The sequence below is a fragment of the Oncorhynchus keta genome, chromosome 35, assembly GCF_023373465.1.
Source record: "Oncorhynchus keta strain PuntledgeMale-10-30-2019 chromosome 35, Oket_V2, whole genome shotgun sequence".
In the NCBI taxonomy this organism is placed as follows: Eukaryota; Metazoa; Chordata; class Actinopteri; order Salmoniformes; family Salmonidae; genus Oncorhynchus; species Oncorhynchus keta.
Window position 1 is genome coordinate 32,619,169 of NC_068455.1, and position 24,365 is coordinate 32,643,533.

The 24,365-nt window shown below is 41.2% G+C and overlaps 2 protein-coding genes across 2 annotated transcripts; both read left to right on the forward strand.

Moving 5' to 3' along the window:
• The first annotated feature begins 737 nt into the window (after nucleotides 1-737).
• Nucleotides 738-14,272, forward strand: LOC127905940 (inverted formin-2-like). The gene is made up of 5 exons (XM_035752390.1): nucleotides 738-969; nucleotides 7,414-7,825; nucleotides 9,245-9,360; nucleotides 9,840-9,999; nucleotides 14,235-14,272. Exons 2-5 carry the CDS (start codon nucleotides 7,429-7,431, stop codon nucleotides 14,270-14,272), a joined length of 711 nt encoding a protein of 236 aa, XP_035608283.1. The 5' UTR covers nucleotides 738-969; nucleotides 7,414-7,428.
• A 1,553-nt stretch (nucleotides 14,273-15,825) lies between these two features.
• Nucleotides 15,826-24,322, forward strand: LOC118368353 (inverted formin-2-like). Its single transcript, XM_035752388.2, has 13 exons — nucleotides 15,826-15,911; nucleotides 16,033-16,094; nucleotides 16,217-16,288; nucleotides 16,428-16,513; nucleotides 16,714-16,814; nucleotides 17,091-17,161; nucleotides 17,263-17,370; nucleotides 17,523-17,593; nucleotides 17,705-17,825; nucleotides 17,978-18,142; nucleotides 18,265-18,367; nucleotides 19,956-20,108; nucleotides 20,437-24,322. Exons 2-13 carry the CDS (start codon nucleotides 16,092-16,094, stop codon nucleotides 21,333-21,335), a joined length of 1,953 nt encoding a protein of 650 aa, XP_035608281.1. The 5' UTR covers nucleotides 15,826-15,911; nucleotides 16,033-16,091; the 3' UTR covers nucleotides 21,336-24,322.
• The last annotated feature ends 43 nt before the right edge of the window (nucleotides 24,323-24,365 follow it).

The window sequence follows — 24,365 nt, forward strand, 5'->3', positions numbered from 1 at the left end:
ACGATTGATCATTTACCAGTTCTAAATGATGAAGTAGTCAATCAAAGAGTTACTCTATAAACGAGAAATGCATTTACTCAAACCAATTAATAGATGTATTAGTTATGAATGAATTAACACTCAAAACAGTAACAGCATACATGGAAGACATGATACTGTCACGTCCTGACCATAGAAAGCCTATATTTTCTATGGTAGAGTAGGTCAGGGTGTGACTAGGGGTTTTAGTCTAGGTTATTATTTCTATGTGGGGTTCTAGGTTTTATTTTCTATGTTAGGGTTTGTGTATGAACTAGTTATCCTTGTGTTTTGGAGCAATGATGGATAGACTAATTAAGCCTGGTTTGGCCCTTGGTTTAAGATAATTATTATCTTTAATCTTCAAACTAAGTTAGGCCTGGCCGCTTGGGTTTACCACGTGGTCAGGGTAATCGGGCTAAAAGACTGTAATCCTGAGGCAGATAACGTTTTTGTAAGCATCGCTAAGTGACATTCCAATAAGAAACTGCCTGGTATCACCTTTTCCCATGGAGACTTTTGAAAGACAAGATTCCTATGCAAATAGAATACAACAAAATAGAATACAACAGAATAGCAGGCTACAAAATAGAATATGATATATTGGCTACTTTATTGCAACCTGTTGGGACATTTGTCTTCTACCTATCTCAACCCCATGCCACAATAAAGTATGCTGTCCAGCTGGGCTAGCTGAGTTCAGGGCGTGGGAGGGGCCATCCAGCTGTGCCTGCAACATCGTCACACTCATGTGTAAACTGCAAGGAGATCCAGGTCTAAACTGAAATCTTCCTAACCATCCCCATCCATTTTCCACTACATACATTGCAGAGAGGCATCCTGGTAAAGTACGAAAGAAAAAGGCGCGTGGAGGCTGGAAAGGGACGTTCGTTATCTGGCCACAATCGGAGGACGCGATTCTTCAAGTGGTTATTTCTGGCATAATCTCAGGTAAAGCAGCGCAACTGGAAACGGTTTAAATTTAAATGTATTTTAGCGCATCGGTAGGCTATTTATGAGAACTTCAGACAACGACCTGTTTAGATGTCTTGAAAGGGAAATTAGTGTTCTGAAGACAATCATTCCATTAGGCAATCTAAACGAGTTAGCGGAGTTCGCCTTTATAAGCCGCGGACAGGAGCGCAAAATAAAGACGGTCCTAAAACATTGGAATCCTCCGGACTAGGGCAGGCTACTTCACATGATTATCAACCAGAAACATATTTTCACATCTGTTCCAAAGAATAATCTAAGGCTACTGACAAAACATGAACTACCTGTAAAGCCTATTGAACATGTATACAACAGATGGTTATTGGCATCACATCCCCCATTATCTCCTATTTATCATAACATATTGTTACAACACGAGTGAATATCCTGACATAATGCATATTCATCTTTTTGGAAATGGTCAAACATTCTCTTAGTATTTCCCATAGAATGGAGGACTGCTTGTGTGTGATGCAGGACAGGTTACATCAGTGGAGTCAGCTGGTCCCTGTTAACAGAAACACAGACAGATGTGGGCCAATAGAATATAAATGAAAATTATTACAAATTTAATACATTTGTTACATATTCACATCCAGCTAATAAGATCATTTTGGGGCGGCAGGGTAGCCTAGTGGTTAGAGTGTTGGACTAGTACCCAGAAGGTTGCAAGTTCAAATCCCTGAGCTGACAAGGTTCAAATCTGTCATTCTGCCCCTGAACAGGCAGTTAACCCACTAGGCTGTCATTGAAAATAAGAATTTATTCTTAACTGACTTGCCTAGTTAAATAAAGTAAAAAAAATGTGTGTTGCATTGAACTGTTTAACAGTAACAAGGTTGGGATACACTGCCCAAATTCTGTTGGAGACCTCAGCCCTGTTTACATTAGGCTCTGCTTATTATATACATATTTTTAAACATTTTAGTAAATTAGTAGTGAGTGCAGACATTTTCTTCATACATCAGTCTCTGTGGGCCCGTTCATGCAACAAGGAGTGCAGGAGCATCGCATGGATTTATTGTTCAAGGCAAGTCACGCTCAAAGTCATCATTAGAACCAGGATGAGAGGGCTCTGAAATATCACTCTGTATAATTGCCACTAAGAAAAAGCAACCCACTCAGGGCTTTGTGACTCACAGCATACCCTCATAGCTGTGGAGTGCAACAGTATTCACTGGGCTATACTGCAGCCCTCAAAATGCATTGCCATAACAACATGGTCATAATGTCTTAAAGTCCATGGCCAAATATCTGAGACTATAAAAAACAGAATCAAGACCATGAGAAATTATTCCTAATAGTTCTGTCAGACATCTGCTCTGGTGAACTCACAGGTCTGAACTTATAGGTTTTAAAACATTGTCAGTCAATAACATCAACAGGATTTAAATTCAACCACTTCAAAGAAGAAACATCAATGAAGATAGCAAGTGAAGCGAGGAATTCATAACAGGCTACTAGTTCTAGAAAATGAATACCAGATGTGAAGAGAGGGACATGGCCAACACATTGGCTGTTTTGGGCAAATATGTTACAAATATGTTACAAATATGTTACAGATGCTTAATTGAATGTTTAGAAATGAATGTGAGATGTTATCAATGACAATTCAAGATTTTTACAAGAGTTCCAGGGAGCTCTGTTTTTAAACAAGCTTTTCTTATGGCTTAAGTCTGCATTATAAAAACACCACAGTCAGCTATACTGCAGGCAACAATGTTTGTTCAGAGACAGTTCTGAGGCATCATGGGTCTCTCTCTCTCAAGCCTGGCATTCCAGTTAAAGGACAACAAATCAGATAGATTCCATAAACACTGGCTTTCATCTGGTTCAATTCTTATCCCAGCCCCGGTACATGTTACTGTTTATTTACTCTCTTCTGTTTGGCTTACACAAAATCCCCCTGCTCTCAAGGTGGTACGAATAAACTAATAGATTGTGAGACTCTTTCCATGGCAAATGCAGACATATCTACACTGTATATGTTGGCTGAGTTCTTACAAGGAAATAAATGCGGATCATTTTTCTTATATAATAGCACTCTATTTTTACAGTAGAACAGTGGGTTGGTGGGTTGGTTTGTTTGAATGTAGGCAGCTTCCCTTGAGAACAGGAGGAGTGTATTCCTGACATGCAGTAAGTAAGCCACTGTGAGTTGTGGTATGTGGGAGCTGTCACTGAGCTAATGTTAATATTGGTTAAAGTAGAAAAATGTGCAGAAGCAACAAGCTAATAAAGAATGTAATTGTCATCCTTTTTATTCAGATGATCCACGGTTGGTCCTGCATTGAGAACCAGCAGTTTGTTTATTAACAGATGCTCTCTCTCTCTATATAACTGAGGTCAGGTCAGAATTGTGTGAGAAATTACATTTTAAAAATGAACATTGTTGTGGCACCATGTTTGTCTTGTGTTTCCTGTCTCAGGAAAGTTGTTCCCTTGTTAGTTCCTACTGAAAAGCACCTGACCCATGTTGGAAAGTCCTGCTGACTGTCCTGCTACCTAATGTGTAACGGTTTTCTAGGTGTGGTGAAGGAGAGTCGGACCAAAACGCAGCGTGTAGATTGCGATCCATGTTTAATCAAACAAACGTAAACACGAAATAACACAAACACTACAAAACAATAAACGTAACGAAAACCAAAACAGCCTATACTTGTCAAACTAACACTAGACAGTTACAAGGACACTAACGACAATCACCCACAAAACAACCAAAGAATATGGCTGCCTAAATATGGTTCCCAATCAGAGACAACGATAAACACCTGACTCTGATTGAGAACCACTCCAGACAGCCATAGACTTTGCTAGATCACCCCACTAGCTACAATCCCAATACATACACACCAAAACCCCAAGACAAAACACACCACAATGCAAAAACCCCATGCCACACCCTGGTCTGACCCAATACATAAAGATAAACACAAAATACTTCGACCAAGGCGTGACATAATGTTAATGTTAATGCATTTCAAATGTACTTCCCCTGTGTCCATGACTGTGTCCATGACTAATGTGGTGGAATTCACCTGGACTAAAATGTTCTATTCCCCAGTGACCCTACAGTACATCACTCTGTGCAGATGAATAGATTGTAAATCCTTGTTAGAATGTGTTCAGATGCTTGTTGAGTATAAAACCCATTAGTCGTCAGAAAGCAACCAGTGAAGCAGGAGATATTCCTCCCATTCTGTAGCTATTGAACAGAGCTCTTTTATGGGGGATGAGAAAGCCTATTGTGAAAGGAAATTGTCTTCCTGGCTTGCTCGGTAACACTGTCGCACTGGCAGTCCAAGTCCGAGAGAATCAGCCCCGCCAAAGTTGAAGCCGACAAATTATTTGCCAAATGTGTCTGGAAACGAGCAGCTCCTTTTTCGGCCTGTTGAATTATCGGGAACTTGAGAACTGAATGGAAAGTTGTAGGAGTTTACAGTTTGTTACATTTTAGAGTTGACTTTAGTTCCATGTAAATTCCCACTGTGGTGGAGTCTTGTCATCAGTACCCAGTTTTGACTCACTTGACATTCTGCTCAGTGAGTTTCATGAGAGACTTTTACATAAAACACCACACAGAAACATCACTGAAATAGCCCGGATTCCTGAGCTAAGCCATGTGTTGTGTAGATATAGAGAGAGGCAGACGGGGGCTTGGAACCATCCATATTACTGCAGTGTGTGCAGAGCTGCAGTTTGAGCTGTTGATATGTATTTGCCTTTCCAATGCCATCTGTATAGGTTAGTCTTGCCAAGTGTGAAATAACTAATGTTATTGAAATAAGTAACTCATTTTGGGAGGAGAATTATACCCCTACAGTTATTCATTAGATCAGATGTCTGCGATTATAGATGAATTATTTATATATTTTTCCACCTTTCTTAGGCTCATTCCCTACCCTGTTATTTATGAGTGAGTGTGGGAGCTTGCAGGGGATGTTGTGCGTAGGTGAGGGTGGGACAGGTTGATACAAAAGAGCCGTATTCAAATCAAATCAAATCCAATTTTATTTGTCACATACATGGTTAGCAGATGTTAATGCGAGTGTAGCGAAATGCTTGTGCTTCTAGTTCCGACAATGCAGTAATAACCAACAAGTAATCTAACTAACAATTCCAAAACTACTGTCTTATACACAGTGTAAGGGGATAAAGAATATGTACATAAAGATATATGAATGAGTGATGGTACAGAGCAGCATAGGCAGCATAGGCAGGATGGTATCGAGTACAGTATATACATATGAGATGAGTATGTAAACAAAGTGGCATAGTTAAAGTGGCTAGTGATACATGTATTACATAAGGATGCAGTCGATGATATAGAGTACAGTATATACGTATGCATATGAGATGAATAATGTAGGGTATGTAACATTATATAAGGTAGCATTGTTTAAAGTGGCTAGTGATATATTTACATCATTTCCGATCAATTCCCATTATTAAAGTGGCTGGAGTTGAGTCAGTGTCAGTGTGTTGGCAGCAGCCACTCAATGTTAGTGGTGGCTGTTTAACAGTCTGATGGCCTTGAGATAGAAGCTGTTTTTCAGTCTCTCGGTCCCAGCTTTGATGCACTTGTACTGACCTCGCCTTCTGGATGATAGCGGGGTGAACAGTCAGTGGCTCGGGTGGTTGATGTCCTTGATGATCTTTATGGCCTTCCTGTAACATCGGGTGGTGTAGGTGTCCTGGAGGGCAGGTAGTTTGCCCCCGGTGATGCGTTGTACAGACCTCACTACCCTCTGGAGAGCCTTACGGTTGTGGGCTGAGCAGTTGCCGTACCAGGCGGTGATGCAGCCCGCCAGGATGCTCTCGATTGTGCATTTGTAGAAGTTTGTGAGTGCTTTTGGTGACAAGCCGAATTTCTTCAGCCTCCTGAGGTTGAAGAGACGCTGCTGCGCCTTCTTCACGATGCTGTCTGTGTGAGTGGACCAATTCATTTTGTCTGTGATGTGTATGCCGAGGAACTTAAAACTTACTACCCTCTCCACTACTGTTCCATCGATGTGGATAGGGGGGTGTTCCCTCTGCTGTTTCCTGAAGTCCAAGAGCCGTATTCTGAGCTAAGGTTATGCCAGAAAAGGTCACTTGTGTGATCAATGTGTGCATTTGCACCAATTCAGCCGGTTTTGCTAAAAGACCAGATGAGCTAAGGGATATCCTGGGTGATATTTTTCGCTTCACAATGATACTTTTGTTTTGCAGCATATTACTCAAAACTAGGTTTGCAAAGCTACTGGTAATTTGCTAAAGCTAAATCTATCGTAACTTTGGTCATTTATACTTGAAACCCTTTTAATATGGTATTCATTTTTTATATCTGTGTCCATATTGTCCACGAGTTTCTAGATAGACCATATGGTTCAAGAGAAAATAGCCGAATTAATGATCAAAGCTTCTAATCAACAATGGTATAATTTTCAATGAACTCTGCAACTCTTCCAACTATTTACTTTTTTTCTCAGCTTCCACCAGTTTGATGCCAAAACATTTACAACAAATACATATTGACATAGTAAAATTCTGAAACCTTCACATTAAACACCAATGGTATTCACTAAGGTGAGGGTTTATATTTGGGATCATGTTTTACAGCTTTGTCATTCCATTTTTTATTTTAGTTTAATATATTTTACACATGATGAGTCCCAACAAAGGGCCAGAGATAATTACAGACACCTGTAATAATCCCAATAGGGCCGCCAGATGTCTTGTGATAGATTACATACAAAGATACCAAAAAGATACCAAAAATGCTGGTGGTTTACTGGTAAACTTCTCAAGTCTCCGGTAATATACCCTCCCTTTGCAACTCTACTCAAAATCTTGTTCACAGTTGGATGTAATTGAAAATAAAGTATATACACAGAATATAATATATCTCCCATAAAGATACACTGAGTGTCATGTGCCTGTCTTTGTGTTTGCTGTTGATTAGCTGACAGCGAGTCCCTGCCCTTTTACTACAGGATTATGTTTGAATGTTTGGCAGGACTAGTAATGACAGGACTGCTGACATATCTTTCACTTGTCCCCCAATGTGCAGAGCTGTCATTTCCTATGAATGTGCTATGTTGTGATAAATGCATGAATCCTTTAGCCAGGATATATTTATGCAAAGGCCTATCTGCAGGTCAAATAGTATATGGTTTGTTTGCAAAAAAAACATCCCAATAACATTTTGACCATCAAAATATAATGAACTCTCCACCACTTTCAGCACTTTATAGAAAACAGATGTATGTTTACATTAGACTCTATCAAACAAAACTGCAGTCCAGCAAACCAAAAGTCTCACCACGACACTGAATTGAACCTCGTTCCCTTCCCTCCACAAACCCTCTGCCCATCACTGTGTCAATTCATTAATTAAACTACCTTAACTTCCCTCCACAGACCCTTTCCATCGCCATGTCAGTGAAGTCGGACGGGAAGAGGAAGTGGGCGACAGTGAGGAGCCATCTGGGCTCCTCCCAGGACTCAGACACCCAGCTGGAGGCCAACCTGGAGAGTGCAGACCCAGAGCTGTGCATCCTCATGCTCCAGGTGCCCAGTGTGGTCAACTACTCTGGGCTGAAGCGTCGTCTGGAGGGCAGCGAGGAGTCCTGGATGGTCCAGTTCCTGGAGCTGAGTGGGCTGGACTTGCTGCTGGAGGCCCTGGACAGTCTGTCTGGGAGGGGCTGCTCCCGCATCGCAGATGCCCTCCTGCAGCTCACCTGTGTCAGCTGTGTCCGGGCCATCATGAACTCCTCGTCTGGGATCAACTTTATCGTGGAGAATGAGGGCTACATCCGCAAACTCTCCCAAGGTTCGACAGCACCTAGGACTGAGGAGATATACAGTGTTTAAAGCTATGGCATCACACACACCTTCCACGAGAGGTTCCACGAATTAGCCTTTTATATACATACACAGTATATATAGACACTCAGTGGCCAGTTTATTAGGTACTTTGAGGCATGGAAACATTGCTTAATTGGTATCAAGGGACCTAACATGTGCAAGGAAAGCATTCCCCACACCATTACACCACCGCCACCAGACAGGATGGGGCCATAGGCTCATGCTGCTTACGCCAAATCCTAACTCTGCCATCAGCATGACACAACAGGAACTGGGATTCGTCGGACCAAGCGATGCTTTTCCACTCCTCAGTTGTCCAGTGTTTGGGATCGCGAGCCCACAAGAGCCGCTTCTTCTTGTTTTTAGCTAATAGGAGTAGAACCTGGTGTGGTCGTCTGCTGTAATAGCCCATCTATAACAAGGACAAAATAATAGTGTTTTCCGAGAGGCCGTTCTGCACACCACTGTTGTACTGCGTCGTTATTTGCCTGTTTGTGGTCCACCTGTTAGCTTGCACGATTCTTGCCATTCTCCTTCGACCTATCATCAACGAGTTGTTTTTGCCTACAGGACTGATGCTGACTGGATGTTTTTTGGTGGTCACACCATTCTCTGTAAACCATAGACACTGTCGTGCGTGAAAAGCCCAGGATCTGGCCATTTCTAAGATACTGGAAATGGGGAGCCTGGCATTGGCAATCATACCACGCTCAAGGTTGCTTACGTCACTCGTTTTGCCAATTCTAACGTTCAATCTGTAACTAAATGTTGCAATGCCTGTCTGCCTGCTTTATATAGCAAGCCACTGCCACGTGACCCACTCTCTGGAGCGAAACATTTTCGTGAACATGTGGTGTACCTAATAAAATGGTGTGTGTGTGTGTGTGTGTGTGTGTGTGTGTGTGTGTGTGTGTGTGTGTGTGTGTGTGTGTGTGTGTGTGTGTGTGTGTGTGTGTGTGTGTGTGTGTGTGTGTGTGTGTGTGTGTGTGTGTGAGAATAATACTTAATAATTAGTATTCAGTTGTACATAATTGTAATCCAATATAAAATCAACCCCACAAAATACCTAAGTAGATTTAGGAATTTCAAAGAAGTACCATGGCAACAGAATTCAGGTCAGATATAGGCCATTGTTTCAGACACAGTGTATGGAGGGGGACATTGTGTGGAGGTTACAGTGCATTGCAACATCTTCCCACACACTGACAAACTTATCACAAACAAAACACTTTTTTGTAAAGGTAAGTTCACTTTACATTGTCTTAAGATGAGCCATAACATCCTAGAGGACACCAGACAAGGGAGAAGGAGAAAGGTAGGAGGGAATATGAGGACAATGACCATGTGTACACTGACTGATGTCTGTGACTTTGTCTTATCACAGCCTTGGACACGTCCAACACCATGGTGAAGAAGCAGGTGTTTGAGCTGCTTTCTGCCCTGAGCATGTTCTCCTCTGATGGGTACCGTCTGGCCATGGATGCCTTGGACCACTACAAGGCAAGTGTCATACAACCAGATAAGCTGTCACTGATTGACAGAGGCTATATACCAGGCACCTACAGAATAAGTGGCCAAGTTCTGATTTAGGAAGGATCACGAGAGAAAATTAACAATGCTTCTAGGAAAATTATAAATAACAATCTGTGTGCTTTTGATGAAAATGTACTGAAATCAGATATGACAGGTTTTTTGTAACATGCTATTTCAGCTCAAAGGAATCTCATTAAATAGGCAAATTAAAGTCATTTTTAATCAACCCAGACATTACTGAAACAACCATATGCACCTAGTAATGCCCTCGAGTGTTGAAATGCTGAAGTGACCGCTTTGGGTTTTCTAGCAATGTCCGTAGTTGTCAATACTTTGATAAACGTTACTCACTGATCAATATTAGAGCATTATGGGGATAGAAGCTGTCCTCACACAGCAGGAGTGAATGACATACAGAATGACTCATGTGTTACTTTGGCTCCCAGGGTGTGAAGACCCAGCAGTATCGCTTCAGTGTGATCATGAACGAGCTGCAGGCCACAGACAACGTGCCCTACATGGTCACCCTCCTCAGTGTCATCAACGCCATCATCTTTGGGACAGATGACCTGCAACAGAGAGATAAGATGCGCAAGGAGTTCATTGGTACAGCGCATTGTTTATCTTCACTACTCAGCCACTCAGTTCATCTGCAAGGTCACACAGTGGCACATTGTTAATAACAAAAAGGTTGTTTCCCTATTGAGAAACACCAGACAAATGGGAATGAAAATAGGCCATTTGGCAACATTTCCATTACTAATGTATGTCACTGTGTCATTTTAGCTATATGCCTGCTTGCAATCTGTCCCCTCCCAGTGAGCGTTGGGAGAAATGAAGGTGAAAATTAGGTGAATTTACGGTTCTGATTGAAAGTTGAAAATATGTATTTTCCGGACGTTGAAAATACATATTTTACAGACTTTGAAAAGACGTCATTAACATATGTTAAAAATACTTATTTTACGGACGTTGAGAATACTTATTTTTCCGGTCATTGTTTCTATGGCCAAATTTCAACCGTACATAAATTCACATACAGTACCAGTCAAAAGTTTGGACACACCTACTCATTCAAGGGTTTTCTGTATTTTTAGTATTTTCTACATTGTAGAATAATAGTGAAGACATCAAAACTATGAAATAACACATATGGAATCATGTAGTAACCATAAAAGTGTTAAACAAATATTGTTTATTTTATATTTGAGATTTTTCAAAGTAGCTACCCTTTGCCTTGATGACAGCTTTGCACACTTTTGGCATTCTCTCAACCAGCTTCATGAGGTAGTGAAAGACCATATTATGGCAAGAACAGTTCAAATAAGCAAAGAGAAACAACAGTCCATCATTACTTTAACCTCTATGGGATCGGTGTCCCCCCCTCAGGACGGTTGAGCTAATGTAGGCTAATGTGATTAGCATGAGGTTGTAAGTAACAAGAACATTTCCCAGGACATTGACACATCTGATATGGGCAGAAAGCTTAAATTCTTGTTAATCTAACAGCACTGTCAAATTTACAGTAGCTATTAAGGTGAAATAATGTCGTGCTATTGTTTGAGGAGAGTGCACAGTTATGAACTTGAAAATGTATTAATAAACCAATTAGGCACATTTGGGCAGTCTTGATACAACATTTTGAACAGAAATGCAATGGTTCATTGAATCAGTCTAAAACTTTGCACATACACTGCTGCCATCAGGTGGCCAAAATCAAAATTGTGCCTAACCTGTAATAATACATTATGGCCTTTCTCTTGCTTTTAAAATAACACGTTTTTTTTGTCTTTGTATAATATTTTACCAGATCTAATGTCTTAAATTCTCCTACATTAATTTCCCATTTCCACAAACTTCAAAGTTTTTCCTTTCAAATGGTATCAAGAATATGCATATCCTTGATGCAGGTCCTGAGCTACAGGCAGTTAGATTTGGGTATGTCATTTTCAGCGAAAATTGAAAAAAAGGGTCCGATCCTTAAGAGGACATGAAGGTCAGTCAAGCCTGAAAATGTCAAGAACTTTGAAAGTGTATTCAAGTGCATTCGCAAAAACCATCAAGTTCTATGATGAAACTGGCTCTCATGAGGACCTCCACAGGTAAGTAAGACCCAGAGTTACCTCTGCTGCAGAGGATAAGTTCATTAGAGTTACCAGCCTCAGAAATTGCAGCCTAAATAAATGCTTCAAGGAGTTGCAGACACATCTAAACAAATAAATGCTTCAAGGAGTTCAGTTAGTAACAGACACATCTTAACATCAACTGTTTAGAGGATATTGTTTCCTGTCTCTGCACCAGATAGGACTGTAATTTGAATCATGGTACCTTAAAGCATTAAAAAAGTACCATGGTCAAATTGCTGCAAAGAAACCACTAGTAAAGGACACCGATAAGAGGAAGAGACTTGGTTGGGCCAAGAGACACGAGCAGTGGACATTAGACAGCTGGAAATCTGTCCTTTGGTCTGATGAGTCCAAATTTTAGATTTTTGGTTTGAAGCGTCATGTCTTTCTGAGACGCAGAGTAGGCAAAAGTATGATCTCTGCATGTATGGTTCCCACGGTGAAGCATGGAGGAGGAGGTGTGATGGTGTGGGGGTGCTTTGCTGGTGACCCTGTCAGTGATTTATTTAGAATTCAAGGCACACTTAACAAGCATGTCTACCACAGCATTCTACAGCGATACGCCATCCGATCTGGTTTGCGCTTAGTGGGACTATCATTTGTTTATCAACAGGACAATGACCCAACACAGGCTGTGTATGGGCTATTTGACCAAGAAGGAGAGTGATGGAGTGCTGCATCAGATGACTTGGCCTCCACAATCACCCAACCTCAATCCAATTGAGATGGTTTGGGATAAGTTGGACCACAGCGTGAAGGAAAAGCAGCCAACAAGTGCTCAGCATATGTGGGAACTTCTTCAAAACTGTTGGACAAGAATTCCAGGTGAATCTGGTTGAGAAAATTTCAAGAGTGTGCAAAGCTGTCATCAAGGCAAAGGGTGGCTACTTTAAAGAACCTCAAATATAAAATATATTTTGATCTGTTTAACACGTTGTTGGTTACTACATTATTCCATGTGTTATTTCATAGTTTTGATGTCTTCACTATTATTCTACAATGTAAAAATATATATATATATTTAACCTTGAATGAGTAGGTGTGTCCAAACTTTTGACTGGTACTGTGTATCTACATATCAATGAAGAAAGCATTCTATCACATTCAACATTTTGAACTACAATTAAAATAGGAAACTGGAGCAAACCAAAGAGTGCAGAATGGAATGTTTATTTCTCCTCCCATCTATCACGTTAGCTTTTTCTATTTTAGCTGTTTCAAAAGCTTTAGAACTGGCAGTGATCATGTTCAGAGATTTCAGACACAATTTAAAAAACAACAACAACAGAACACTTCAACTACAATAATATTCTCAATAACGGTTACAGACACGTTTTTCTTGCTATGACTGTGAATAGGGGTTGTTTATTTACCTTAGTTTAATGCACTGACTGTAAGTTGCTCTGGATAAGAGTGTCTGCTAATGGCCCAATATGTAAATGTGAAAAGGAACACTTTCAAATCATGCTGGGTATTATTCTAATGAACCCCGCCCCGAAGAAGACCACATTTGGTCAGTCTGGACCAAACCTCTATGTCTTACAGGTTGAGACAGCACAGTACAGTGCAGCACAATACAGTAGAGCACAGCAGAGTTTAGTTCAGTATAGTAGAGCATATTGCAGTACATTAGAGTTCAGTACAGTAGAACCCAGAATGCTGTACTTTACTCTAATGTGCTCTAGTATTCTGTACTCTACTGTATTGTACTGGACCATACTCTACTGTACATTACTGTATTCTACTGTACTGAATAAATATTCTACTTTACTGTACTGTACTGTACTTGTGAATCATAGACGTCTATGATTGGTTCAGATTTGGTCTGGACGGGACCAGACCAAATCTGACCCAATCATAGACGTCTATGTTCGAGCCAAATCGAGGTCGGTTCGGGCCTTGCATCTATGGAGGTTGAAATCAATTCCGGTCCAAACCGGACCAAATCTGAATAAGTTATTGACGTCTATGTCCGTCCCCACCCTGGCCCTGATTTTTAACATCCACAGACCAAAAAAACGATCTGTCTGGCCAGGACGGACAGACCAAATTTCAAGATCTTTTCAACTGCACAGACTTCGGTGTCGAAATGGTGCTCACTGGGCTATCTCGTCCCTAAACACTTGAATATTGGGCAAACCTCAAATATTTAGGTTTGAAAGTAGGCCTATTCATTTGTATTTGACATAGATGGTGGTACCGGAATCATTTTTTGTTTTGGGAAAATCAGTGTTTTATCTGGGAAATCAAGATTAGGTCTATAGAGATGTGTGCTGAATTTGTTGAAGAAATATGGGCATAGTAGTCCTATCAACATTGTATGTACAATATTATGGTTCTTGACAGGTTACAGTATTGTCCAGGAACTGGCTTCGATGTAGGCCTACCTTTTTATGATGGCAAATTAGCTGCAATCAGAAGCCAACAACAGAAGCTCATCTGAAGTCTGTCAGGTTGCCATTCACATCCTTTTGTGTCTTTTGTGTCTTTTGTTAGAAGTCGTTCCACATCCCCACTCCACTGCAGATTGATTCATTATATCCTAAATCACTCACCTGTGATCAAAATCACATGCTGATTCCCATCACACAAATTCATGTTTACACTCCGTGGTGTTCCAACTTTTTAATAGTACAAAGTACGAAACTGATCAATTTGAAAGTGGATCGTTGTCTTTATCACTGCCTTATTAAGTGCACTGTTTCTTTTTTCCAGGATTACAGTTACTTGATATACTGCCCAAATTGAGGTGAGTGCCTTGACTGACTTCCTCAATTTCATTGTGACTTTTTTGTTGTGTGCAGATAAATTAAATGCCCATGCATTGGTCAAGCACATGAGCACATAACGTGAGTGAAATGTTCAACAAAACATGTATTTATTTTAACATTTGTTAATTTACTTGTTGATTTGATGTGCAAGTGGGAAGTACACATGTAAACGTAGCCTACTTGCTCATTAGGCCCTTTTGAATAAATTACTTGGTGTGTGTGTGTGACCTCCAGAGATGAGGAGGATGAGGACTTGATCATTCAGTGTGAAGCGTTTGAAGAGGCTATGGTTGAGGATGAGGAGGAGCTGTTGAGGGTCTATGGAGGCATCGACATGAGCAGTCACCAGGAGGTGTTCACCACCCTCTTCAACAAAGTGAGCACAGCCGTCAGCTGCACGACCATAACACCGCAGGCCACCTTCTCTTAACATCAAGGCAAGTCTAGTAAACAATTGAATTACAAATGCACTTTAATAAGGTTTGGTTGTGTGTTGGTCCCCCTCCAGGTGAGCAGGTCTCCGTCATCCCTCCAGCTGCTGTCCATCCTACAGGCCCTGCTGCTGCTGGGACCCGACAGGGCTGACATCTGGCAGACCCTGGAGGCCCTCACTAACAGGGCCATATTGCTGGATCAAGACTGTGAGTCCTCTGAGGCAATTATTTGTCTCCTAAGAGAGTTTTGGGCAAAGGACTGGAGTCTGGGTGAATGTAGACGAAGAGCAAAAGTGCATAGAATATTTTGGGGGGGGGTTACATGTAGGCACAATTCTGTAGATTTCAGTGTTTGTGTATGATTCTGTGCTCCAGCTCCAATGGACTCCTGTGAGACGATTATGCAACGCCTGGTGTTCTCCAAGCGCAAGACTGCTGGTGTCCATGCTGTGGATGGTCTGCCACCCAAGAAGATTGAAAAGGCTGTTCAGACTGATAAGGTGGACAATGACCAAGAAATACTGACCAAATGCCCCACAACCTCCCAAGTGTCTTCTGTTCCAACGCCCTCACACCCTTCCCTTCCTCCTCCCCCCGCTCCGACACTACCACACACAGGAGGTGGAGTACCCCCACCACCTCCGCCTTTACCAGGGATGGGGGTGCCCCCAGGGTGCCCACCCCCACCCTTGCCCGCTATGTCAGTCATGCCTCCACCACCACCACCACCTCCTCCTGGCATGGGTGAGATGGGGGTGGCCCAAAGAAGCCAATCCCTGGGGTGTGCATGTTCTGCCTCCTCCAAGGCAGGCCGCTGCCCCACCCTGAGGATGAAGAAGCTCAACTGGCAGAAGCTCAGAGCTGTCACTGGTGAGTGAATAACCATGGCATCTCTCTTTAATGAACCTCCCCTTCGTTTACAGAGGCAGTCTTCTCTATTTCAGAGGGGAAAAGATTGTCTGATAGCACAGCATAGAGAATAATTGTATTAGATCATTCCAGATGTGTTGTGGTTATTCTCTCCCTCCTTTCACAAACACACAGATGGTCATTCCATGTGGACCTCTGCTCAGAAAGACGCTCCTCGGGAGCCCAACTACTCCAGCATTGAGCAGCTGTTCTGTCTCCCGGTGACCGAACACAAAGGCAAGGGGGCAGCTGCTCCTGTCAAGAAGGAGCCTAAAGAGGTGCACTGGTCAACACTCACTACAGCTCTCATATCTGGAGCACACCAAAAACATGGCTCATTATGAATCCTAAAACAACAACCTCCCTAACAAAATATTTGTTCCCCTCTTCTCTCTACAGATCTCCTTTATTGGCGTAAAGAAGAACTTGAACTTGAACATATTTCTCAAGCAATTCAAATGGTAATGTAATTGATCATTTAAGTTGGTATTGATTTCAGTGTTGTTTTTACCCCATTGAGCTGATGTTTTTTCTCCATGCTCCTCTATCTAGCTCACATGATGAGTTTGTGTCCTTGATTCAGAATGGGGATCGGACTAAGTTTGATGTGGAGGTGTTGAAGCAACTTGTTAAACTCTTACCTGAGAAACATGAGGTTGGTATAAGGAGTACTTTCCTAATTTATCTTCATATATAAAACAGGGTAATGTTTAATTTTTTTTGTATAAGTTAAGCATTGAACAATATGAGGGTAATGACTGAGCTGAAGTACTCTCTTTTCTTTCTCTATCTAGATAGAAAACCTGAAATTCTTCCAGGGTGAAAAAGACAAGTTGGCCAATGTAGACCGATTCTACATCTCTATCCTGGCTGTACCATGGTAACTGCTGTTCCTCTCCTCGCTTTCAATATTTCTGGCACCTCACAGGATACTTTATGTGGAGATGATTCTGGTGTATGTTTTCGTTTGGCACTTCCTTGAATTGTCTTGCTTAATTCCCTATGGCATCTCTCTCCCCTCCCTGTACCATCCCTACTTCGTATCCCCTCTCCCTCTCTTTCTCTCGTGTCTCCCCACAGTTACCAGCTGAGGATAGACTGCATGTTGCTGTGTGAGGAGACGGCCTCAGTACTGGACATGCTCAAGCCCAAAGCAGAGGTGGTTGAATCAGCATGCCAGTGTAAGACAACACCAACTTCAATGTATAAACACTCATGTTACATTGACTGCCCTATTCATCAATTAAATATTTGTGAAAACTATCAGAGGACACTGTAAGGCTCATTGTGAAAATATCAACAGAGCGAGACTAACTATGCAGTTCTATGTAGACCAAATTGTCGCTTGTGCTGGAAAGGTTGTATCTATTCCAGTTGGAGATGCAGGTCCATTGCATCATTGTTTTGACAAACATTTTGCGTCGAACATTTCAACATTAAAAAAATGTCCCCCCCAGGTCTCAGAGTGAGCACTCTCATGCCCAGTTTCTGCAGGCTCATCCTTGATGTGGGAAACTTCCTCAACTACGTAAGTAAGGACTCTCCAAAGGATGACATTCTACTCACCCAAAAACATGCAGCACTTATGCAGTCTGAAGAGCTCTAACTCCTGATTCTGTTTGTTCACAGGGATGTCACACAGGAAATGCTGAGGGCTTTAAGATCAGCTCCCTGCTGATGCTAACTGAGACTAAGGCCAACAAGAGCCGCATTACCCTGCTCCATCACATTCTGGAGGTAACACTAATCTAAATAAGGATGTGCTTTTCTGAGAAGAAAAACAACTGTGTGGTCAGTGCTCCTCACAGAAACCTAACGGACTTCACATGGACAATCAAATCAAAGTTGGAAATCATAAATAAAGTCATGACTGACCATTCTGTTTACAGGAAGTAGAGCTGAACCACCCAGAGCTGTTGTACCTCCCTGACGACATTGAGATTTGTGAAAAAGCAGCTGGGTATAACACCCTTTTTATTTAAAAAAATACATGTATTATAAGCCCTGAAATTGATACATAAATGATCAAATTACATACCAAAACATTTGTATATTTATTTTTATCCTTCAGAATCAACCTGGACTCCATTCAGGCAGAGGCCAGTGCCTTACTCAATCGACTGAAAGAAGCATCAAAGAAAGTCTCTAACTCTGTGGACGATGTAAAGCAGCAGTTCACAGAGGTGTTTGAGGTATGAAACCAGTGAATTAGATTCTATTGTGGTTCAATGCATCACAATATTGACAAGTTTGTGGTTTTAAAACTCTTTGGAGGAGGTCAATCAACTATACAAATGTGTTCTTTAATAAGGCAATGGTTCAACTGTTTGTTTCCCTCCCCAAGAAAAACCTGGAGGCCTGCCGAGATTTGGAGGACAGTTTTTTGGAGATTGTGAGGAAGAAGGGTGACCTGGCCCTCTACCTGTGTGAGGATGTCAACAATCTTTCCCTGGAGGAGCTTTTTGGCACCATCAAGACCTTTAGGGGACTTTTCATCAAAGCCTTAAAAGTCAGAGGAGCAAGTTTAGATGACTGCAAATAATGAATACTGATTTCCATCACTAGAAAACTGAAGATAAACATTTGTGGCTTGGCGTAATCGCTTTCTCAATTTTCTATTTATACCCACAGGAAAACAAAACCAGAAAAGAGCAGGCTGTGAAGGTGGAGAAAAGGAAGAAGCAGCTTGAGGAGGAGGAATCCAAAAGACAGAAGGGGGAGAACGGAGAAATAAGTGAGTTCTTCTGATATACAGTGGCTTGCGAAAGTGTTCACCCCCCTTGGCATTTTTCCTATTTTGTTGCCTTACAACCTGGAATTAAAATAGAAATTTAAAATTTGGTTGGGGTTGTATCATTTGATTTACACAACATGCCTAACACTTTGAAGATTTTTTTTTTTGTGTGAAACAAACAAAGAAATACGATTTAAAAAAACAGAAAACTGCTCCAGCTCCTTCACGTTGGATGGGTTCCGCTGGTGTACAGCAATCTTTAAGTCATACCACAGATTCTTAATTGGATTGAGGTCTGGGCTTTGACTAGGCCATTCCAATATATTTAAATGTTTCCCCTTAAACCACTGGAGTGTTGCTTTAGCAGTATTCTTAGGGTCACTGTCCTGCTGGAAGGTGAACCTCCATCCCAGTCTGAAATCTCTGGAAGAGTGAAACAGGTTTCCGTCAAGAATTTCCCCATATTTAGTTCCATCCATCATCCCTTAAATTCTGACCAGTTCTCCAGTCCCTGACGAAGAAAAACATCCCCACAGCATGATGCTGTCACCAGCATTATGCTAGTGTTCACAGGGTCATGAGTGGTGTTGGGTTTGCACCAGACATAGCGTTTTCCTTGATGGCCAAAAAGTTCAATTTCATCTGACCAGAGTACCTTCTTCCATATGTTTGGGGAGTCTCCCACATGCCTTTTGGCGAACACCAAATGTGTTCGCTTATTTGTTTCTTTAAGCAATGGCTTTTTTTCTGGACACTCTTCCATAAAACCTAGCTCTGTGGAGTGTATGGCTTAAAATGGTCCTATGGACAGATACTCCAATCTCCGCTGTGGAGCTTTGCACCTCCTTCAGGGTTATCTTTGGTCTCTTTGTTGCCTCTCTGTCCTCCTTGCCTGGTCTGGGAGTTTTGGTGGGCGGCCCTCTCTTGGCAGGTTTGTTGTGGTGCCATATTCTTTACATTTTTTTATCATGTATTTAATGGTGCTCCGTAGGATGTTCAAAGTTTTGGAGATTTTTTTATAACCCAACTGTGATCTGTTCTCCACAACTTTGTCCTTGACCTGTTTGGAGAGCTCCTTGTTCTTCTTAGTGCCACTTGCTTGGTGGTGCCCCTTGCTTAGTGGTGTTGCAGACTCTGGGGCCTTTCAGAACAGGTGTATATATTCTGAGATCATGTGACAGATCATTTGACACTTAAATAAAGTCCACCTGTGTGCAATCTAACTAAGTATGTGACTTCTGAAGGTAATTGGTTGCACCAGATATTATTTAGGGGCTTCATAGCAAAGGGGCTGAATACATATGCACCTACCACTTTTCATTTTTTTTCAGAAATTTTTGAAATTTCATTTCACCAATTTGGACTATTTTGTGTATGTCCATTAAATGAAATCCAAATAAAAATCTATTTAAATTACAGGTTGTAATGCAAAAAAAAATGGAAAAATGCCAAGGGGGTGAATACTTTTGCAAGGCACTGTATCTCTGTCATATGAGTCCAACTATGTTTTGTATTCACACTAAGATTATATAGCATAACGAGCCATGTGGTATCTTGATATGCCTCTTTCTCTATCCTCTATCACCAGTCCGGAAAGGACCCTCGCCACAGGACGATGGCTGTATTATCGACCACCTTCTTGCTGACATCCGGAAAGGCTTCCATCTCAGGAAGATGCGGCCCAGGTGCGAAATGGAAAGCCCCCCCTCTAGTGAAATGAATAGGAAAATGGGCCAGCCTGGTAAGGACAAGATGCCTCTGACCCCGTCCCGTCTCCAACTCCACTCCTACTCTCCTGCACTGAACCATAAACAGGCTTTGCCGCTCCATCTTTGTGCTTCCGTTTGTGATTTGGTGCAGCCACTACAACTACCAATTACACTTGCTTAATTTCATCAAGAATGTGTGCTTGGTCATGCTTCTTTGTGTCTTTTCTTAAGAAACACCACTTGCTAGATTCAAACATTGCCTGCTTTTAAGAATGATGACATGTTTGGAATGCCTGGTACAGTAGACGTGCTCTTCCTACCTGTCTTCATGCATTAACAGAACCGCCTTCTCCACTGCAGGATCAAGTGTCAAGCATGTAATAGAAGAAGCCAAAGCCTCTGTCTCAGAAGCCTCTAGCACTCCCAGTCAAACTCAACCCCAGGCAGATGAGAGGGCCCCAAGAGAAGGAATGAACGAATGCCCCAGCAAACCCCAAGAAAAAACAGCTTTTTCCAGCCTTCCCACAACCAATTCACCAACACAGGAGATTCCAGGAATGGATTTCCTAAATAACACTCCAAGCATCTCTACCTTCACAGATGCAGACCTGCCTGAAATCAACCTGATGGTAACAGAGGACTTGATGCCTGAATGTCCACAGAGCAATGGAGAGAGTCACCTTAATGGAGCCCGCACACTTCCTGTCACTGATATGGACATGATGATAGAGAGTAATGGTGAAAGCAACCTGATAGGAAAAACCATTGGCCAAGATGAAGTTGGAGGTAAGAGCAGCATTATGATGGTAAAGACTTTAGGACAAGATGAGGCTGGGGATGACATGATGGTGAAGATGGTGGCACAGGATGAGGGTATAACTAATGGACACCCGAACACCAATGGCAGCACAGACACCAATGGCAACACAAACACCAACGGCAACGTACCTATGGTCAGTGCTGCAGAAAGTGGACCGGCGTACGATGTGCCCGATGGAGTGGACTCTGAAGATCTGCTCTCATCAGTGTCCAAAGCTCTGCCTGCCTCTGCATCTGAAACCCTAAAACCAGAGGATAAAAAACAGCAGAAGCTCTTGAGAAGAAACAAAAAGAAGAGTAATGAAGGTAATGTATTCATTCATTCTAATAAAGATCATGTTTGGAACTGTGGTCTCCTGAAGTGTCTGAGAGTCCAGTTTTTTTGGTATATGGTTTTATTGCATTTTACATTACATGTTCATTTTGTACTGTTGTTTTAGCTGTGAACTTGAACATTTTAGCATAAATGTACAATTTTTGGAAAACCGATCTTAAAAGCCTCCCATTTACAACACCTTGAGTCCTGTCATGATCATCAAGTAGTTTGTTTTTGGTGTTGTCTTTTTTCTTTGACTCTCTAAAACACCAGGTAACACTGGAAATGGACACCCTAAATGTAAAAAGGGGTGTGTGTTGCAGTGAGGTAGGTCAAACAACTGGTTTGAAAACTAACTGGTGCAAGCAGGAACATTTTAATCAACCCATCAGCACCAAGCCATGATTTTAATTAACAGACGTGTGTTGGCCTAAACAGGGTCTGGTTTGACCTGATTTGTGTCTTGTCCTGCTTTTAACACTCTCTTATTCAGTAAAAATCTATCAAATCCCTGCTAATCAAATTGTAAGTCTGTCATCATGACTCAAGATGAACCACTTTGTGTGAGACCTCTCTTGGCCACTACTTTATGCACTCTTTACCAGCCTGAATCATAGAGTTTTATCTTATAAAGACATACAGTACTTAGCCTCAAACTGACACCTCTTAAGTGCCACAATTGAAAAATCATTATCATATCCAAGTTAACTTCACTGTCATACTGAGCTTTTCAACTTGTGACGGCCTCACCGGGAAGACCTTCCTCAGCACAATTTTTTTTTTTTTGTGGAGTTTTGCTGTCATGTTTTCTGTGCCTCCATACCCCTATGTTACTAAACTGTCCACCCTCACAACAACCGAGTTAAACTACTAATGCAATGCCTTTTTTTGTGCTTCCTGTAAACTGTCCTTTGTAAGTTTGACTTTGCTGAAAGCTTTAATGATCTTTAAATTGATGGAACCAACAGCACTGAATTTAATTTCCAAAATAATTGTATTCATCAGAAACATTATAACTGTCCATTCTCTTCAATGCCAAGATCCACCAAATGCAGTCTTTGGTATCCCACTTTGTTTGATATTATCTGCATACTATTTTAAGTAATTGGTATGTCATTTGATTTGTTCAATCTATTAATTTTACTATTTAATCTCCCTAGGCAATTCCCGGAAAAGGAAGTCAAGAGGGAAAAGAAAATGTTGTTGATTTTTCCATACATGGTTTCTGCACATTGTAATGGACTACATCAGGGGTCGGCAACCCTGTTCCTGGAGTGCCGCAGGTACTGCAGGATTTTGTTCCAACTAGGCACCATAACAGGGGTGCGTTCAGTTTGCTCAAACGTTTGCTACATTGTGAACGGTTTGTATTGAACTACACGTTTTCCCAAAATGTTCTTGTACCTTCTTGAACAGACTTTGAGATACGTTTGCTCCGTTCTGTGGGTGTGCTGGGGTGTGGCTTGACGCAACAAGTGATGTATTTAAAGGGACGCTGTGCGTTTGAACCCACAACCCAACTCCTCCCCGTTTGTCAACTGGTTGTTCAGTACAGCATCGTTTCCATTCAATTTAATGTTCTGTTACGTTTTTATGTACTGAACACAGCACTGACCAACTGAGCTAATTGATCTATTTAGTGATTGCCCCCAATTTATCACACCTGGTCTTCCAGGTCGGTTAGATTTGTGGCACACCAGGACCAGGATTTCCTACCCCTGGATAACATTATATTGAACTAAATTGATTCATCCAAGAAGATATTAGCATGGTTTTCCTTCCTTTGATAATTTTGAGTTCTTGAAACATTTGTGAAATAAACAGGAAAAACTGCTATGGTTCCCTGGCCAGGTTGATTTGTATTCTACCAAGAGGCTGTTGTGTTCCACAAGGCTACTGTTTTTAGTCTCTGCACAGCCTCAATCCCAGCAAATTTACTCTGTCGCTGCAACCTGGTCTCAGAGCATTTCGTATTTTTCTGTACGTAAATCCGAGGCAGCATTTATTATTGTATGTTTCGTATGGTATGTATTAATTTGTGGATGTCCATTACCCATTTTGTATGATATTTTACAAATTACAATTTGTATTATATGTTACAAATTTACAAAATGTACAATATGTTACAAATTCTGTCAAGGTGGCTAACGTTAGCTAGCTGGCTTACATTAGCTAGGCTAGGTGTTAAGGTAAAGTTGAGGTTTAGGAGTTAGGTTAAAGGGATATGGTAAGGGTTAGCTAAAATGGTTAGGGGGAGGGCTAGCTAACATGTAAAGTAGCTAAAAATGTAGTAAGTAGTTGAAAAGTTGCTAAAATGCTAAAGTTGTCCGTGATGGGATTAGAACTCAAAACCTCTTGGGTTTCTAGACGTTTGCGTTATGCCACCCTGTTTTTGACCACAGTAACCGTCTGTCTTATGTAACAATACCTAACATATCATACTAATTTGACTGTCCTGGATTTACATGTACTATGTTACGTCTAGTCTATGAGACCAGGCTGGGTCAACATTCTGTCACTTTAGGTGTTCTATATTGAAGAATAAAAAGTGTATGTCGTTTTTGTTATTGTTTTGTATTTGTTGGAATATAAAAACACAGGCTACATTTCCAAAGCTATAAATAACCTACAGCACAGCTGGAACCAAATTCGTGTCTATTTCACAATAAACTTTGATAGTGTGTTGGTTGGAACAGTTGTGCTGAAAATAGTATTCCAGTCTTTTGTGAATGTCGTGAACATTTTTTAAACGTTTTGATTCCACACTTGGCATATAGGAAAAAAAATATCAGCTTTCTTCCTGCTGTTATCAATAACTAACTTATTTCTACAATTATCATTTACAATACAATACACGTGTATTAAACCCCGAGGGGCAATTCGTTCAGGACTGACAGGGTTCTTCAGCAGGACAAACACACAGACAGTATAAAATATGAACACTTAAGGCATCAATTAAAAATGTATGGTGCAATTTTAGTAAATTAATTAAGCCCTGGAAGTTTACTATCTCTAGAAATGCGATAGCTTAGACGGTGCCATGTTAGCAAATAGACTAACAGAATTAGGATCGAATATTGATTCTGGAGTATAATAAAAGATGAATTCACATTATGAGATTGCCTTTCTCTTTATTGATATCAAACAAGTATTT

Excerpts from the sequence above, each read along its gene's own strand:
- LOC127905940 (XM_035752390.1), top strand. The coding sequence starts at position 7,429 with ATGTCAGTGAAGTCGGACGGGAAGAGGAAGTGGGCGACAGTGAGGAGC. Across the intron at positions 9,361-9,839 it reads ATGCCTTGGACCACTACAAG|GGTGTGAAGACCCAGCAGTA; the intron begins GCAAGTGTCATA and ends TTTGGCTCCCAG. Across the intron at positions 10,000-14,234 it reads GATGCGCAAGGAGTTCATTG|GATTACAGTTACTTGATATA; the intron begins GTACAGCGCATT and ends TCTTTTTTCCAG.
- LOC118368353 (XM_035752388.2), top strand. Across the intron at positions 17,162-17,262 it reads TGGGAAACTTCCTCAACTAC|GGATGTCACACAGGAAATGC; the intron begins GTAAGTAAGGAC and ends GTTTGTTCACAG. Across the intron at positions 17,371-17,522 it reads TGCTCCATCACATTCTGGAG|GAAGTAGAGCTGAACCACCC; the intron begins GTAACACTAATC and ends TTCTGTTTACAG.